Source organism: Bos javanicus, chromosome X (genome assembly GCF_032452875.1).
Source record: "Bos javanicus breed banteng chromosome X, ARS-OSU_banteng_1.0, whole genome shotgun sequence".
NCBI lineage: Eukaryota > Metazoa > Chordata > Mammalia > Artiodactyla > Bovidae > Bos > Bos javanicus.
In genome coordinates, this window is record NC_083897.1 from 70,606,960 (window position 1) to 70,626,550 (window position 19,591).

The 19,591-nt window shown below is 32.5% G+C and overlaps 1 protein-coding gene and 1 pseudogene across 21 annotated transcripts in view; one reads left to right on the forward strand and one right to left on the reverse strand.

Annotated features, from left to right (window-relative positions):
- The window catches only part of LOC133243105 (endogenous retrovirus group PABLB member 1 Env polyprotein-like), a 486,815-nt pseudogene that overhangs the window by 279,448 nt on the left and 187,776 nt on the right, over positions 1-19,591 (reverse strand).
- The window catches only part of RPS6KA6 (ribosomal protein S6 kinase A6), a 192,628-nt gene that overhangs the window by 112,437 nt on the left and 60,600 nt on the right, over positions 1-19,591 (forward strand). For 18 of the 21 annotated variants that reach the window (XM_061409582.1, XM_061409581.1, XM_061409591.1 and 15 more), the window contains 8 exons: positions 2,268-2,370; positions 3,113-3,243; positions 4,100-4,222; positions 4,779-4,868; positions 5,963-6,121; positions 8,441-8,602; positions 14,270-14,346; positions 16,719-16,836. In XM_061409582.1, the coding sequence (XP_061265566.1) occupies positions 2,268-2,370; positions 3,113-3,243; positions 4,100-4,222; positions 4,779-4,868; positions 5,963-6,121; positions 8,441-8,602; positions 14,270-14,346; positions 16,719-16,836 (963 nt within the window). Of the gene's footprint in view, positions 1-2,267; positions 2,371-3,112; positions 3,244-4,099; positions 4,223-4,778; positions 4,869-5,962; positions 6,122-8,440; positions 8,603-12,462; positions 12,645-14,269; positions 14,350-15,638; positions 16,213-16,718; positions 16,837-19,591 lie in introns of those variants that run through there. The other 3 variants (XR_009734977.1, XM_061409598.1, XR_009734976.1) reach the window with 3 other exon arrangements.

A 19,591-nucleotide genomic window follows, 5' to 3' on the forward strand; every position in this document is an offset into this window, starting at 1 on the left:
GGCATTACTTTGCTAGTGTGTGAGATCAGTGCAATTTTGCAATAGTTTCAACATTCTTTGGCATTGCCTTTCTTTGGGTTTGGAACAAAAACTGACCTTTTCTAGTCCTGTGGCCACTCCTGAGTTTTCCATATTTGCTGTCATATTTATAGCAGCACTTTGACAGCATCATCTTTTAGGATTTGAAATAGCTCAACTGGAATTCCATCACCTCCACTAGCTTTGTTCGTAGTTATGCTTCCTAAGTCCAACTTGTTTCCAGGATGTCTTGCTTTAGGTAAGTGATCACACCATCGTGATTATCTGCGTCAGGAAGATCTTTTTTTTAGTTCTTCTGTTTATTCTTACCACCTCTTCTTAATATCTTCTGCTTCTGTTAGGTCCATGCCATTTCTGTCCTTTATTGTGCCCATCCTTGGGTGAAATGTTCCCTTCGTATTGCTGATTTTCTTGAAGAGATCTCTAATCTTTTCCATTTTATTGTTTCCCTCTACTTCTTTGCATTGATGACGTAGGAAGGCTTTCTTATCTCTCCTTGCTGTTCTTTGGAACTCTGCATTCAATGGGTATATCTTTTCTTTTTTCCTTTGCTTTTTACTTCTCTTCTTTTCTCAGCTATTTGTAAGGCCTTCTCAGACCACCATTTTTCCTTTTTGCATTTCTTTTTCTTGGGGATGGTCTTGATCACTGTTACCTGTACAATGTCACGAACCTCTGTCCATAGTACTTTAGGTACTCTGTCTATCTGATCTAATCCCTTGAATCACTTGTCACTTCCACTGTATGAGAGATTTGATTTAGGTCATACCTGCATAGTATAGTGGTCTTCCCTACTTTCTTCAATTTAAGTCTGAATTTTGCAATAAGAAATTCATGACCTAGGCCACAGTCAGCTCCCGGTCTTAATTTTGCTGCCTTTATAGAGCTTCTCCATATATGCCTGCAAAGAATATAATCAATACTTGGTATTTATTTGTTTCCATACAAATTATAAAATATTTTGTTCTAATTCTGTGAAAAATGCCCTTGGTAGTTTGATAGGGATTGTATTGAATCTGTAGATTACTTAGGGTAGTACATTTATTTTCACAATATTGATTTCTCCAATCCAAAAACATGATGTATATCTCCATCTATTTGCATCATTTTTGATTTGTTGATCAGCATCTTACAGTTTTCTGAGTACAGGTCTTTTTTCTCATTAGGTATTTTTATTCCTAGGTATTTTATTATTATAGTTTCAATGGTAGATAGTATTGTTTCCTTAATTTCTCTTTCTGATCTTTTGTTGTTAGTGTATAGCAGGAGATTTCTGTGCATTAATTTTGTGTCATGCAGGTTTACTAAATTCATTGATTAGCTCAAGTACTTTTCTGGTGGCCTGTTAAAGATTTTCTGTGTATAGTTTCATATCATCTGCAAACAGTGTCAATTGTACTTTTTCTTTTCCAATTTGGATTCCTTAATTTTTTTTCTCTGATTACCTTAGCTAGGACTTCAAAACTACATTGAATAAAAGTGGTGAGAGTGGACATCCTTGTCTTATTCCTTATCTTAGAGGAAATGCTTTCAGTTTTTCATCATTGGGAATGTTGTTTGCTATAGGTTTGTCATATATGGCCTCTAAATGAAAATTAGTTTACAATAATCTTCTATTTATTTTCCCTCACTGTGGGACTGTGAGCTTTTGAAAAACTATGCTTCCATAAAAAAGTAGACTTGCATATATTGTAAGCTATTTTATATGTCTTTCAAAAGCATAAGTTTTAGGAAGTTAGATTGTTAGACAAGTTTAAATTTTTGAATTCTTTTTACATGCATATTTTTTATGTGAAAGCAAGTTACTTCAGGTATAATGCATACTTCTTGGGGATAGAGTAATTATTAATTTTGAAATCCTAGAATGTCATTAGTTATTTCTTCTTGGTAACATGTGATATTCTTTATGGTTATTTTACCAGTGAGAATCCAAGTCAGTTTTTGAAATCCAAAACTGAACAGCATTATTCCTTGTGAATACAACCTATGGCTTGCTGCTGTGTTCCTTGGTCTTATTTGATTCTGTATGTAATCTCTCAAATTTAGATGATATACAGAATTTGGTTAATAGGATAGAATTTAGAATTTGGTTAATAGGTATCTGAAACTTGTTGAAATTTCATTTAAGAAATTGTGAGTCTTCTGTTAAGGACTGTGAATATCATATTCTGCTTTAATAATTTTTCAAGTGTTAATAAATTTTTGTATCATTCTGCCATTTCTTCTAGAAATTATATAAAAGAGAAGTCCAGCCTCCCTTCAAACCTGCTTCTGGAAAACCAGATGATGCTTTTTGTTTTGATCCTGAATTTACTGCAAAAACACCTAAAGGTAATGCATGTTTATGTGTGAAAACCAGGGCTTTTATTCATTTAGATGGTTAAAAAATAAACTAGCTTCTTAGATGAAAAACGGACAGAATTATAAGTTTGTAAAGGGTGGTTTGCCCTGTGTAGAAGTGTAGATCCTATTTAACATTGCTTGGACACCTTTCAAGTAGAGGCTTTATATGGTTAATGTTCATTAGGGAAGCAGGGACTAGAGCAAAAGGTGAACATTTTCTTTTATAAAAGTGTTTTTGACATGATAATGCATTAAAGAATGTGAGTAGGAAGTAAGATATGAGATATCTCTCTCTAACTCTTATGGTTCAGAATTTAATGTGGTTTACTTTTATTGACATCTGTTTCATATATACATTCAACAAATATTGAATACCTAGTGTGTAAATACTAAGCAGTGATGATGCAGAAGTGAACTGAACACACAAAAATCATAATCTACATGGAGCTTGCATACTAGTATTATTGTTGTTGTTCAATCTCTCAGTCATGTTCGACGCTGTGACCCCATGGATTGCAGCATGCCAGGCTTCCCTGTCTTTCACCATCTCCTGGAGCTTTCTCAAACTCATGTCCATTGATTGGGAAACAGATAATAATCAATAAATCAAATACATAATATAGTATGTCTGATGGTAACATTTAATGGTTTCCTTTATACTCAAAGAAATGTTGGCATTTCATATCATAAAACTGTTAATTCTAATTAAACTTAATTATTTGGACATTAGATTCTCCTGGTTTGCCAGCCAGTGCTAATGCTCATCAACTCTTCAAAGGATTCAGCTTTGTTGCAACTTCTATTGCAGAAGAATATAAAATCAATCCTATCACAAGTGCAAATGTGTTACCAATTGTTCAGGTAAATTACACATAGATTATTCAGATTAGGGATAATTATTTCTTCTGTTATTGCTGATTGATTTACAGTGATTTTTAACTTCTTCATTTATCTATGTATGATGAATTAAAGATCTTTCCCTGTTTTGGGAAGAAAGCAGACAGTAGTAACTTTTATTTTTTTAAATTTTTTTCCTATTTCTTTTTTCTTTTAATTTTATTTTATTTTTAAAATTTACATGATTGTATTAGTTTTGCCAATATCATAATGAATCTGCCACAGGTATACATGTGTTCCCCATCCTGAACCCTCCTCCCTCCTCCCTCCCCATACCATCCCTCTGGGTCGTCCCAGTGCACTAGCCCCAAGCATCCAGTATCGTGCATCGAACCTGGACTGGCATCTCGTTTCATACATGATATTTTACACATTTCAGTGCCATTCTCCCAAATCTTCCCTCCCTCTCCCTCTCCCACAGAGTCCATAAGACTGTTCTATACATTAGTGTCTCTTTTGCTGTCTCATACACAGGGTTATTGTCACCATCTTTCTAAATTCCATATATATGCGTTAGTATACTGTATTGGTGTTTTTCCCATTTTTAATTATGTATTTATGTGATGTCTTTTGGCAAGAAAATGTAATGGGTGATACATTAGCTAGTTGATTTATCATATTGGCTTTGGAGATATAGAAAGCCTTCGGAATCTGTATGCTCAGATCACCTAGAACCTGTGTAAGCCATTTATAAATACTGATAAAATTTCTCTAGACTTACTCTTGATTTTTTAAAGATTTAAGATGAACATATACTTAGGAGAAAAGACAAAAAATGTGAAACCATATTGTTTTGTATTTTACTTTTTAACAAAAACAGGTAAATGGAAATGCTGCACAGTTTGGTGAAGTGTATGAATTGAAAGAGGATATTGGTGTTGGCTCCTATTCTGTTTGCAAGCGATGCATACACACCACTACCAACATGGAATTTGCAGTGAAGGTATTGTCTCTGAGGCTAACATTTTTTTTGTTTGACATATTAAGTTAAATTAATATGTAATTGTAATTATGTAAAGTGTGAGTTAAATTGCCAACTGACAGTTTTTCAGTGGAGCAAATGGAGAAAGCAAAGATAAAATGATGAAGTAAAACTCTTGACTTAATTTCATTTTGAATTTCTTACCAACACTTTACTTTGTTCAGTAAAAAAGATGTTATTTAGGAGAAACAATATGTTTTTTGAATGTCTTGCTTTTGAATAATTTTATTGTAACACAGTATGCTAAGATTGAGCAATTGTGACAATTACTGTCATATTTCGATCAAATTATCAGTTAGTATATTTTCAGTTAGATGGAATATAATGTTGAGAAAAGTACTATGTTGTTTTTTAATTAAGTTTCAGTTATAGGAAATTTTTAAATATTAAAATAATGTGAGGTAAACATCACTCTTGAGTTTTATTAGTTGCTTGAAAATACAACCAAGTTGAAATCATGTCATTCATTTTTAGACAAAGAAAATAATTTTCCTCTGTGATTTTTCTTGTTTTTTAGATCATTGACAAAATTAAGAGAGACCCTTCAGAAGAAATTGAAATTTTAATGCGCTATGGACAACACCCCAACATTATCACTTTAAAGGATGTAGGTATTTAAAAATCTATGTATCTGCTAAGCTAATGAAGTTATGACTTTGAACTTTCCATATCCATGGTATCTTTACTTTCATGCCATAAAATATTAAGACTCTTAAATTTGCCACTTCAGTTCTTTTATCCCTATGATTCTGCACTCTTACCCTCCTTGTAAAATATCAGAAAGGAACTATGATGGTTGGCAAATGAGAGTGTCATGATTACTTGAATATATTCTAACTGGTTAACTAGTTGACAACATCACCAGCAGCACTTATTCTCTAGTACTACAAATATACAAGATAGAAGAGATTAGGAATGTGCCAAATTCTTGGAGATTTTATTTCCTTGATTGTACAGCAGTTGGCTGTAGCACTGTGGATTGTTGCTTGTGTGAAATATTATTCTGTAGTTTTTTTTAAAGTGAACTCATATTAATAGATGTTACTGAATACTGACAAACCATCTCCTTGATCAGTTTGTTTCAGATAATATGATATACATTTTTACTTGTAATCCTTAAATAGTACTTTATACATATATATATATATATATAAATATATGTTATGTGTGTATATAGATAGATATATGTCTACATGTATGTGTTTATATGTGTAGATGTAGATATCACGTGCCTTGAGTAAAAGGGTATACATATTTATTTGTTCTCCTTGATACAACATTTGAATTCAACAAATATTTAAGTTGCCAGGTCAGATAGTAGAATGTGAGGAGGATATTAAAAAACAACATACTTACTGCCAGAAGGAAGCTTACTATTATTAAGGAAAGAAAGTGGCTATAATATAGTCAGAAATGTCATAGGTGCTGTTTGAGAGTCACAGAGTTCTATTTTTCCACTTATACTCCTTGATGAAGTATAACAGATATCTTCAAAAGTTAATAAAATTATGTGTTTCACATGGTCTCACAGAATGTTGAGTCTGTTTAGCCAGTTTAATCTTCAGTAGGGTCTGTACTATATTAATACTAAAGGAATAGTGTATTTTTAACACTAGAGGTTCATTCGAAAATCAAAGTAAATATAATTGAACACTTTTCAGAATTAAATAATAACATTTTAAAAATATGTTCTTTTTTTAGGTTTATGATGATGGTAGATATGTTTACCTTGTTACGGATTTGATGAAAGGAGGAGAGCTACTTGACCGTATTCTGAAACAAAAATGTTTTTCAGAACGGGAAGCTAGTGATGTACTGTTTATAATAACTAAGACAGTTGACTATCTTCATTGTCAAGGAGTAAGTTGTAGTTATATTCTTCCTTTTAAGTCTGGGACTTATATCTTCATAAAATTATATATAGAAAATGATACCTAAAATGAATTACTTTTTCTATCACATATTTTTATATGGAATAGCCTAATAAAATTCATTATGTAGTGAAGGTTATAAGTTTAGGAAATTGGGTAATACCTTATTATAAATTTTATTCTCTCTACCTGTTAGCACCAATTTAATAGCATATTAATTTTAAAGTGGTTTGAATTATATAAATATCTAACCTTGACTTTTAATTTATTAAACCTCATCAGACTTGAAAGTGAAACACAGACAAATTAGCAAATTATACTATGGCTAGCACATAAAGTTCTGGCAGAACTGTTTATTTTGATTGTTAGCAACCCCTTCCCCAATACAGTAAGAAATTTTGATTCTAAACACTTGAAGTATTAATACATTAAAATTTCTATTGAAAGGGCAGGTCTGTTATTTTGTTTCCTATATTTTCATAAAACAAATTAATTGGGTTACCAAAAAAGGTCAATTCTATTATATATATAGCTACCCAAGGAAACAAAGTCACAAAGAATTTAAAATTTTAAGTTTGAATCAGTTGTAGTAGTGGACACATACCCACTTAATATAAACTAAAAAAAATGAGCAACTCAGAATTGGCTTAGTGAACATTCTACATGGGCCAGTATTCATTTTTCACTATGGCTTTATAGAATACATTTTCAACACTTTGAAATATAAATTGTATAATAGTTCTGTAATAATTTAATTATTTGATTGTCTTTATCAACATTCTCTAAAATAAAGGATGGCCATAATTTTCAAGAAGAAAATGATAAGCATCTTTTATTTTAGAAATAAATTAATGCATCAATTAAATAAATTAATGACAGACATTTATTGAGCATTTCTACATGCCAGACAATGCAAAAGGTGTTGCAGATTCAACCATGAATTTAAGTCTTGATCCTTGTCTCGAAAGAGCTTTTAATGTAGTAAACAGCTGATTAAATATAGGATTAAATTAAATGAAGTGGATAGTATCAGTAGAAAAATCACCACATGAAGAATTTTGGAATATTTTATTTATGTATGTCTAGCTTTTTATTTAATTCTTATTGTTTCTATTTTTCTGCTCACTTTTCATGCATTGAAAGCATGTTTTGTTTTACTTTATTGAAGATAATTATAATAGTGACTTTATTTTTTAAATTTTTAGTATTTAGTCTTCTCAGTTTTGAACAGTACATTTTGTTGAGCTATAACTGACGTATAACATTGTGTAAATTTAAGGTATACATGTTGATTTGAGATATGTATATACTACAAGATGATTATCATCATCATAGCATTAGCTAGCATACCTATCATATCACATATAATAATAGGCACTTTAAGACACTTGCTGTTAAGCCTAACACAGTTTATCTTGAAGTTGGGATAGATGTTCTTTTTTCTTGAAACTGTATCCTTTTTTTAGAAGAGTGTTCTTCATATATCAGAAAATTTTGGATTGTGTACTGTACAAATTTGTGTACTGTAAAATTTTGAATTTTAACTTGTGGAGATTTGTTATATTCTGTTATTTTTTTCTCCAATGATTATTTTAGTTTTCTTTTGTTTTCAGTGGGTAATTTTCTTAAGGTTTGCACTGAAAGCTCTGCTTTTTCAGCAGCAGCTGTGGTTTCTGTTTAGATCTTTTGTCATTTGAGCTTCCTTTATCCATTTTGGCTCTTTCCCTTACTGTATTCCTCCACTCAGCATTCACGCTTTCCCAGTATTTCTTTTCTGGTGTTCCAGGCCAGAAAGATCATGGGCTTTTCTGCATCCCTTCACTACCACTGTGTGCCATAGGAACTGTACTTAGCTTTCTGTTAAAAGCCACAGATATTGGAACCTACTCATGCAACTCCCTCCTTCAGCCAAGTATGTACTCCCCACCAGAATGTTATCTCCTTTTGCTCATTCTCCAGTATCTTCAAGGTAGTTTTTTTTTTTTCTTTTAACTCAGGTTTCATATTTGGTTACCATAGTGAGGAGGTTTGAAAAGGGTCTTAGTTCAATATGTCTACAAGTGTAATTGAGAATTCAGCTTTGAGAATGAAAATGACTAAAAAAACTGGTGGCCTGATAAAAACTGGCACATCTATCTGATAGGGATAATTCACCTATATACTTCAGGTTGTCAAGGCTATCAAGGTTGGAGAAAGTGTCATTTTCAAAATTTCATGATTGAGACAGTTTCATTTCCTGGAAATACATTAACTTAGATAGTTAGCTATAGAAATGTCATCCTTTTTTTTTTTTTTTTAAATGTTCAAGGTTGTTCATCGTGATCTTAAACCTAGTAATATTTTATACATGGATGAATCAGCCAATGCAGACTCCATTAGGATCTGTGATTTTGGGTTTGCAAAACAACTTCGAGGAGAGAATGGACTTCTGTTAACTCCATGCTATACTGCAAACTTTGTAGCACCTGAGGTATTCTTTAAAACTTTAGTATTTGCCTTTCATTCTTTTCCTTTAGTTGACTGCATTTGGTGTCTTTTATGTCAGCTTTATGGTAGGTAGTAAAAGCCAAGTGATCTTGTCCTTTGTGTTAATCACTCAGTTGTGTCCAACTCTGTGACCCCATGTACTGTAGCCCGCTAGGCTCCTCTGTCCATGGAATTCTGCAGGCAGGAGTACTGGAGTGGGTTGCTATTTCCTCCTCCAGGGTATCTTCCCAACCCAGGGATCTAACCCAAGTTTCCTGTGTTGCAGGCAGCTTCTTTACTGTCTGAGCCACCAGAGAAGCCCTTTCCCAACTATAAAGCTCTTTAAATCATTGAATTCTGATTATACTCAATATAAATATTTAGACTAATAACTAGCATCTGCAACCAACCTGAATATAATAATCACATTGTTCTATTCTGTTGGCTTTTATAATGGTTTCAGAATCATACCGTTTTAGAACTGGCCAGAGAGTAGAGGTAACTCTACCTTCAACATATTAAATATTCTAAATGAGGACACTGAGACTCAAAGCACTTAAATGATTTTTTTAAGACCCAGTATTCACAAAGTCAGGATAGGTTTTCAGATATTTTGGTTTGTGCTGAACATGAGGTGATTTATATTGTTTAGAATTATACATAACACAGGCAGTGCCATCCCTGATTGTAAGATCTTCTAATTCGTGAAGAAAACAGCTTTATGGGGATTTTTATAAACAGTGAGGTTTTTCTTGGCAGATAACTTTCATATGTAGATCTTAAAGAGTAGAGTCCAGAAAGATGATGCTGAGGAAGGCAAGGGGTGCATGTTTAACATTTCACAAGCTCCAGCAGTCTTGTCAGTTCTGATAATGGGGATGGAAGCTTTGATGGTAACAGTTCCCACCACAATAAAAGAATAATTGATTAAAAAATGAATCAGGGATGGCATTGGTTATATAGATTCTTTATAAGTTTTGTTCGTAAAAGTCAAGAATTATTCTTAAATGTTACAAACAATGCTCACTCATGAATTATCATATGTTTAACATAAATCCAAGTACACAGATATCCTCAGATTTGAAAAATAGAATTTTTCAAGTCAGAGGAAGAATAAAATAATTTGAGGATGAATTCTTACCTCATGTGCATATTTTAATTTTTTTTACACTAAATACTAGCTCTTCTGGAAAATATTGCACATAAGATATAAAATATTTTTATACTGTTTATATTTCTATAAAAATATAAACATATTTCTTATATTTAAATATCAATAAGTCTATATTCAATATAGCTATTAGAAAAATAATATTTCTAGTGATGAAAATAAAAATGTAGAAAGTGGGAAAGTAACTTTCTAATAATGAGAAATCCCCATGTTAAAATGTATTTAATCTTCCTTTAAGATGTTAATGTTGAGGAAGAAATATAACACCTGCTTTATAGGGTTTTAATAAGATTCGCCCTATAAGAAATTATATGTGTCCAGAGGATGTGCTTTAATCTACATTTTAAGTATATTCATAGAAAATTGATATGCATGCATGATCCAAGAAGGGGTTATTGTAAGGCCCTCAGGTGTAAGGGATATAACTTAGACATTTAAAAAATTAGCTTTTCTAGGACATTTTAATATTTTTATAGACTACAAATATAGAATATTGAGGATAAGGCTCTTCTATAAAATATAGAATATATAGTCATAAATGTTATAGTATATTTATGCAGTAGACACAACAGTAGATTATAGAGTAACCATTTTAATAGCTGATTTTTTTAATATTCACTTAATCTTGTGGACCTAGATTCCTTGGTATAATGGGTACTTTTCCCTGGAAAAGGTTAAGAATGAATGTGTCCCAAATAAAGATCTTAAAAACAGACAGTAAAATGAAAAATATACATGTCTATGTTTAGATTAATGGTTAGATAAACATTTTCAAGTTAGTGCAAATCTGCAGAGTAGGATATAGCTCACTGATGCTTTTTATCCTAGTAGACTTCCACTGTAGTTAGACACTTTCAGCATTGTAATAGTGAAGGTTTTCAGGTAGGCAAGTAGAGACCACTTCTCTGTAACTAATGCCTCTAATGTCTGAACTACCTTTGGCTAGGATATTACTTTTATTTTCAAAATGCTTTGAAAAGTTTTATTATCAAGTTTGAGGTCTCTGCCAGCAATGAATGCATATTTATTAATGGTTATAAATATAAAACAGAGGTTTGGGGTAAGATTTGTTTCTTCAATTTCAGACTCTTTCAAAAATTATTAGTGAATTGTATGAAATGTGTTATCTTTTAAACTAGAATCAGAAAGATTCAAGTGTCCATGTAGATATTTGAATAAATAATAACATTTGTGCATGTGTGTGCAGTTTCTCAGTCATATCCAACTCCTTGTGGCCCCATGGACTGTAGCCAGACAGGCTCCATGGGATTTCCCATACAAGAATACTGGAGTGAGTTACCGTTTTATCCTCCAGGGGATCTTCCTGACTCAGGGATTGAACTTTCGTCTTCTGCGCCTTCTGCATTGACAGGTGGATTCTTTACTACTGATCCATGTGGGAAGTTCAATAATAGCATTTATGAGAATATAAATTCATTATTTTATCACAGTGCATAAAAAGCCCTTACTTGCTAAAAGAGAAACAAATTAGTAGTACAATTTCAGCTTAACAATAAGTAAGGAATAATTCATTCCTTTTTTGATATGTATCAATTTAGTCACCTTCTAAGACTTACTTAATAGATGTACTTTTCTATTATGGCTATTTCACAAAAATTAATATATCTCAAAAATATTTTATTCTTTTTTAAAAAGCAAATCTATCTTAATATTCAACCAATATTTAATGCCTACTGAGGTCTAAGAATGATCCTGAACTAAAGGAATTTACAATACATGGGATGGATGCTGTGTCTGCAGTTCTTTTACATAAGTAAATGTGAGGGATTTCCCTGGTGGTCCAGTGGTTAAGGCTCCATGCTCCCCAATGCAGGAGGCATGGTCAGGGAATTAGATCCCTCATGCTGCAACCAAAAGCCTGCATGCTGCAATGAAGATCCCACATGCTGCAACCAAGACCCAGCACAGCCAAAAAAAAAAAAAAAAGTCAATGTGAAATTACTCTGCCCTGCTCTGGCTTTGGGCTTTCATGTATTTTGCTACAAATATGAATTAATTTGAACTTCAGAGCAAAGGAAATGAGAATCTCTTACATTTTGCTCATTTGGGAAGCCAAATGAGAGAGAAGGTTACGTCAGTAACTACTTTAATTCTGACTTCTGTCTTCTTTGTATTTAACTTTATGCAAATAAGAAGATGTGAAACACGTTACTTTTTACACGGTACTCTTTCATTCTTGGGCTTCCCAGGTGGCTCTAGTGGTAAAGAACCTGCCTGCCAATGCCGGAAGCATAAGAGATCTGGGTTCAAACCCTGGGTTGGGAAGGTCCCCTGGAGAAGGGCATGGCAACCCACTCCAGTATTCTTGCCTGGATAATCCAGTGGACAGAGGAGCCTGGTGGGCTATGGTCCATGGGGCTGCACAGAGTCGGACAGGACTGAAGCAACGTAGCACTTTGATTCATCCCGCCACAATGTCTTGTTTCTTTTATGGCTGTATATTCTTATTATTATAGGACTTTGAGACCTGCTCTATAACAAAAGTAGACTACCCCTTCTTTAGTCAGACAAACTGGGTTTGTGTGTGGTAAAACTGAAACAGGTTTTTCATGGTTGGCCCTAATTACATTAAGCAATATGACACCTCTAGTGCCTTTCTTCTCATTAACTTGGAAGGTTATGGATATGCAATACCTATTTCTGACTCACTATTTAAACCTTGCCTGTACAAGAAGTTCCTAAGCAGTCCCTCAATCTTGGTTGTGCACTGGATCATCTGGGAACCTTCAAAAATACTGTCCTAAGGGAACCAGAGAAAACATGGTGATGCCCAGAACTGCGAGAAGTCATGAGAAGGGGAAAGACAGAAGGGGAATAAAGCAAGAGAGGTTTATGTTTCACTAGAGGATGCCAGGTTAGACTTATCATGATGTGAATTGTTTTAGCTCTACCTTATTATTTATTAGGGCCTTTGTAGTCTCCACTTGTGTTACTTATTTTAGCCAATTATATAGGTATTTTGATAACCTCTTCAGCTTCTCAAGTTTGTACATATGTGTGTTCTTATATACTTTGACTATGGAAAAAACATTATAAATATAAGTATATATAAATTATAATAAATTTATAGATATATAAAATTTAATAAAATATATAAATTTTAGAAATATATAAATTTTAATTTATATATAAATTTATAAATATATAAAATTTAACAAAATATAAGTTTTATGAATATATAAATGTACAAATTTTAATTTATATATAAATTTATAAATATATAAAATTCAATAAAATATATAAATTTTAATATAATTTAATATATAAAATTTAATAAAATATATAAATTTTATAAATATATAAATTTAGTTTAATATATAAAATATACAAATTTAATTTAATATATAACATTTGATAAAGTACATAAATTTTATAAATATATAAATTTATATTAAATAAATTTGTATATTTTATATATAAATATAGAAATTATAATAAATATATACCCTGAATTTTAAGGTAGATATTTATTATTCATATTTTGCCATTGTCATAGCCAAGTATTAATATGTTTAGACTTTTATAAATGAAATGTCCATTCTGGTGATTATGCAGTCCCCAGTATTAATGCGTTAATAATGTTTCTATTTTGCTTCTATTTACAAAGGCTTTATCAGTGGGTTTGTTTTTCTAAATTTAATAAAAAGAGCTCATTTCACCTCAGACTAGCTATTAAATTCACAGGGAAAATTCACATAAATATATAATGAATATGTTATTTATTTAACATATTTATTTAACGCTAGCCTCAAGAGAAAAAAGAGCTACCTAAATTATGATATCAAAATTAATGAAACCATTCAGAATTTATCAAATGTATGTTTCTGATCCAGAAATATACTAATTTTTAAAAACCTGAGTCTTTTTTGTAAAATATAAATTCATCTTGCTTTCATAAGATTATATATGATCTTAGCATCTCCTGTGCAGTAGAGAAGCAATTATCATAGATGTTAAAGGCACAGGCTCTAGAGTAAGTGCTCCACCACTCATTAGGTTTGTGATAGCAGGCAAATTACTTAACATTTGCCCCAGTTTTCTCATCTTCAAAATGGAAATAATATCTATCTCATAGAATCAGTTTCAGGGTTAAAATTCAATATTCTGAAAAAATAAAATAAAATAAATTTCAATATTCTGTGTAATATATGAAGCACTCTGTACATGTTGTTTTAAATTTTGATATGTCTGATTTTCCTAAGGTGGAGTGAAGGTTCATTGAGGTCAGGGATCATATCTTAAAAAAGGATTTTTTTTGTATCATTCATATTGCTTAATTACCTTATTAATAGTCACTTATTGAATGTTTGTTAATTGCAGAAAACTTTGCCTTTAAGTTAATTAATTTTGAAAATATTAAAATGAGCTAAGTTTTTAAATTGTGAGCATTTGTGAGATTATTAGAAACACAACTTTTTTTTAGATGACAAAACTGAGTTATACTGAGTAGTACCAGATAATGAGTATTTCCTTTCTTAGGTTCTTATGCAACAAGGCTATGATGCTGCTTGTGATATTTGGAGTCTGGGAGTCCTTTTTTATACAATGTTGGCTGGGTAAGAAATTTATATATTCAAATTAATTCACATCATTATTTGAATTTCACTTGTATATTTTCATCTAGAAAGAGGACAGATGAAAATTACCTTAAGGAAAATGCTATCAGTATTCTAAAATATTATATATTGTATACTTATAAAATTTACAAAAACATAAGGTGTTTAATGAGGCATTATTTAGACACATAATTAAAAGGTTGTTCAACTGGGACTAAAACTTCTAAAAATAAAGCATATATTCTTATTTTGATAAGAATTATGTTTAAGTGTATTACATTTTCAAAATGTTTACCTTAGTATAAAATCATTTCACAGTTCAACAGGTGCTTATCCACTGAACTTGCTGATGTTATTTTTTTTTAAGTACTTGAATTTTGGTTCTCTTGGCAGTAGAGATTCAGTGTGATTGAGCTTTATAACAAACCTACATAAAATAGTAGCAGAATATTAAAATACAGAAACACATGCAGATGTGTTAAAAGAATAAAGAAATACTAAAAAATGTAGCCATTGGATTATGTTGAATACTGTTAGTTTATAAATAATACAAGTGCTATTTTATTCTTAATAATAAGTAGCACTTTTATTTAGAAGTAAACATTTATAACTGTAGATAAAGGCTAGGTTTAGCAAAGTCTAATGCATAATAGAATTTGAAGAATTTTAACGTAATCGAAATGTCCTTAGGTATGACTTTTTAAAAAAGGCTGTGCTGATGTGCTCGGTTGTGGCCGACTCTTTGAGACCCCTTGAACTTTAGCCCACCAGGCTACTTGGTGCATGGAATTTTCCAGGCAAAAATACTGAAGTGGGTTGCCATTTCCTTCTCCAGCTTTAAAAAGGCATTTAGTATAATTAAATATAAAGATTGAGGGCAGGAGGAGAAGGGAATGACAGAGGAGAAGATGGTTGGATGGCATCACCAACTCGATGCACATGAGTTTGGGTGAACTCCGGGAGTTGGTGATGGACAGGGAGGCCTGGCGTGCTGTGGTCCATGGGGTCACAAAGAGTCGGACACAACTGAGTGACTGAACTGAACTGAACTGATAATTAAATATGCTTGCCATAGCAGGAGATTTATAAAGATAAGTTATTAAAATAGTGACTCCAAGTTATTTATTGGATTGACCGTAATCACATATGTCAGTACATTTCATGTACTTTTAAATATGTGCAAAATATTTAGTTATAGACCACAGCAAGTGCTAAAAGTTAAGAGTAGCTAATGTTTGCATGTGAACAGCAGTCAGCAGTATTGGTTTCAAACCATTGGATATCATTTCCAGATAGGTACTTTCAAACGGAAAAGGCAATGGCACCCTACTCCAGTACTCTTGCCTGGAAAATCTCATGAACGGAGGAGCCTGGTGGGCTGTAGTCCATGGGGTCGCTAAGAGTCAGATACGACTGAGCGACTTCACTTTCACTTTTCACTTTCATGCATTGGAGAAGGAAACGGCAACCCACTCCAGTGTTCTTGCTTGGAGAATCCCAGGGACGGGAAGCATGGTAGGCTGCCGTCTATGGGGTTGCACAGAGTCAGACACGACTGAAGCGACTTAGCAGCAGCAGGTACTTTCAAATACTTACTTTATGACTAAACAAAGCATTTTGTGTGTATGTGCATAGGTATGTGTGTTTAGTGTTATATCAACTATGAGGGAATTAACATATTATGGCATCTTTCTCATACTTTTTAGCCATAAATCTATTCCCAAATCTGAATACCATTTTTAAAAAGGTACCATTAAAATGGTACCATTTGTTAAAATGGTACAAAAGTGACCACTTTTTGTCATTCTGTAATAATGTTCTAAACCACTTTAACTTCATACAGTGTATTTGTTTTCCTATCTGTGACTGTTGATCCATGTAATAATTTTAATGGCTATAAAGGATTTTTCTATTATATTGATATATTTAACCAGTTTTTCATAGACATTAGTTAAAAATATTGTTACTTTGTTTTCACTGATAATATTGATAAATTTGAGCCTATTCGATAAATGTATAAAATTACTTTCTTCATAATAGGTATATTTGGTTTCCTAACTTATGCCTGTGAATAAAAATTTGTGTTGATTTTCAGAATGTATTATTACATACAACTACCTTTATTTTACACTGATTCACAGATCAAAGGTAAAAAAAGATTGATGTAGGCAAGACTTTTCATTTCATTATATAAATCATTAAGTTCATTGTTTGGAAGGTAAAATTTTATATGAACAGTAAAGGGAAATTTTAGGTGATAGTCTTAATTTTCTATAGTAAATATATGCTTGTAGTTCTATACTCATCATTTTCAATTAGATTTAATATGTAGGTTAGGCCTTCATGTATATTTAAATCTTTTTTATTAATAGCTACACTCCCTTTGCTAATGGGCCCAATGATACTCCTGAAGAGATACTGCTGCGTATAGGCAATGGAAAGTTCTCTTTGAGTGGTGGAAACTGGGACAGTATTTCAGATGGAGCAAAGGTATAAATTATAAATATGTTTTGTTTTGTTGAACTGTTAATTGCCAAAATCTTTTAAGTTTATAGCCTAGTCTGCATTTGTAGAGTATCAGATGGTGTTTTATGCCAGTATTTGTTTTTTTTTTAATATAAATTTATTTATTTTAATTGGAGGCTAATTACTTTACAATACTTTATTGGTTTTGCCATACATCAACATGAATCCACCATGGGTGTACACATGTTCCCCATCCTGAACCCTGCCTCCCACCTCTCTCCCCATATCATCACTCTGGGTCATCCCAGTGGACCAGCCGCAAGCATCCTGTATCATACATTGAACCTGGACGGGTGATTCGTTTCACGTATGATATTATACATGTTTCAATGCCATTCTCCCAAAACGTTCCACCCTCTCCCTCTCCCACAGAGTCCAAAAGACAGTTTTATACATCTGTGTCTCTTTTGCTGTCACGCATACAGGGTTATTGTGACTATCTTTCTAAATTCCATATATATGCGTTAATATACTGTATTGGTGTTTTTCTTTCTGGCTTACTTCACTCTGTATAACAGGCTCCAGTTTCATCCACCTCATTAGAACGGATTAAAATGTATTCTTTTTAATGGCTGAGTAATACTCCATTGTGTATATGTACCACAGCTTTCTTATCCATTCATCTGCTGATGGACATCTAGGTTGCTTCCATGTCCTGGCTATTATAAACAGTGCTGCGATGAACATTGGGGTACACGTGTCTCTTTCAATTCTGGTTTCCTCGGTGTGTATGCCCAGCAGTGGGATTGCTGAGTCATAAGGCAGTTCTATTTCCAGTTTTTTAAGGAATCTCCACACTGTTCTCCATAGTGGCTGTACTAGTTTGCATTCCCACCAACAGTATAGGAGGGATCCCCTTCCTCCACACCCTCTCCAGCATTTATTACTTGTAGACTTTTGGATAGCAGCCATTCTGACTGGAGTGAAATGGTACCTCATTGTGGTTTTGATTTGCATTTCTCTGATAATGAGTGATGTTGAGCATCTTTTCATGTGTTTGTTAGCCATCTGTATGTCTTCTTTGGAGAAATGTCTATTTAGTTCTTTGGCCCGTTTTTTGATTGGGTCGTTTATTTTTCTGGAATTGAGCTGCAGGAGTTGCTTGTATATTTTTGAGATTAATTCGTTGTCAGTTGCTTCATTTGCTATTATTCTCTCCCATTCTGAAGGCTGTCTTTTCACCTTGCTTATAGTTTTCTTTGTTGTGCAGAAGCTTTCAATTTTAATTAGGTCCCATTTATTAATTTTTGCTTATATTTCCAATATTCTGGGAGGTGGGTCATAGAGGATCCTGCTATGATTTATGTCGGAGAGTGTTTTGCCTATGTTCTCTTCTAGGAGTTGTATAATTTCTGGTCTTATGTTTAGATCTTTAATCCATTTTGAGTTTATTTTTGTATGGTGTTAGAAAGTGTTCTAGTTTCATTCTTTTACAAGTGGTTGACCAGTTTTCCGAGCACCACTTGTTAAAGAGATTGTCTTTTCTCCATTGTATATTCTTGCCTCCTTTGTCAAAGATAAGGTGTCCTTAGGTGCATGGATTTATCTCTGGGCTTTCTATTTTGTCCCACTCATCTATATTTCTGTCTTTGTGCCAGTACCATACTGTCTTGATGACTGTGGCTTTGTAGTAGAGCCTGAAGTCAGGCAGGTTGATTCCTGCAGGTCCATTCTTCTTTCTCAACATTGCTTAGGCTATTCGAGATTTTTTTGTATTTCCATACAAATTGTGAAATTATTTCTTCTAGCTCTGTGAAAAATACCATTGGTAGCTTAATAGGGATTGCGTGGAATCTATAGATTGCTTTGGGTAGTATACTCATTTTCACTGTATTGATTCTTCCGATCCATGAACATGATATATTTCTCCATCTATTATATCATCTTTGATTTCTTTCCTGAGTGTTTTATAGTTTTCTATATATAGGTCTTTTGTTTACTTAGGTTGATATATTCCTCAGTTTTTTATTCTTTTTGTTACAATGGTGAATGGAATTGTTTCCTTAATTTCTCTTTCTATTTTCTCATTTTTAGTGTATAGGAATGCAAGGGATTTTGTGTGTTGATTTTATATCCTGCAACTTTACTATAGTCATAGATTAGCTCTAGTAATTTTCTGGTAGAGCCTATAGGGTTTTCTATGTAGAGGATCATGTCATCTGCAAACAGACTTTTACTTTTTCATTTCCAATCTGGATTCCTTTTATTTCTTTTTCTGCTCATTTCTGTGGCCAAAACTTCCAAAACTATGTTGAATAGTAGTAGTCAGAGTGGGCACTCTTATCTTGTTCCTGACTTTAGGGGAAATACTTTCAATTTTTCACCATTGAGGATAATGTTTGCTGTGGGTTTGTCATATATAGCTTTTATTACGTTGAGGTATGTTCCTTCTATTCCTGCTTTCTGAACAGTTTTTATCATAACTGGATGTTGAATTTTGTCAAAGGCTTTCTCTGCATCTATTGAATTAATCATATGTGTTTTATTTTTCAATTTGTTAATGTGGTGTATTACATTGATTGATTTGCGGATATTGAAGAATCCTTGCATCCCTGGGATAAAGCCCAGTTGGTCATGATGTATGATCTTTTTAATGTGTTGTTGGATTCTGATTGCTAGTATTTTGTTAAGGATTTTTGCATCTATGTTCATCAGTGATATTGGCCTGTAGTTTTCTTTCCTTTTTTTTTTTTTTTTGGTATGGCATCTTTTTCAGGTT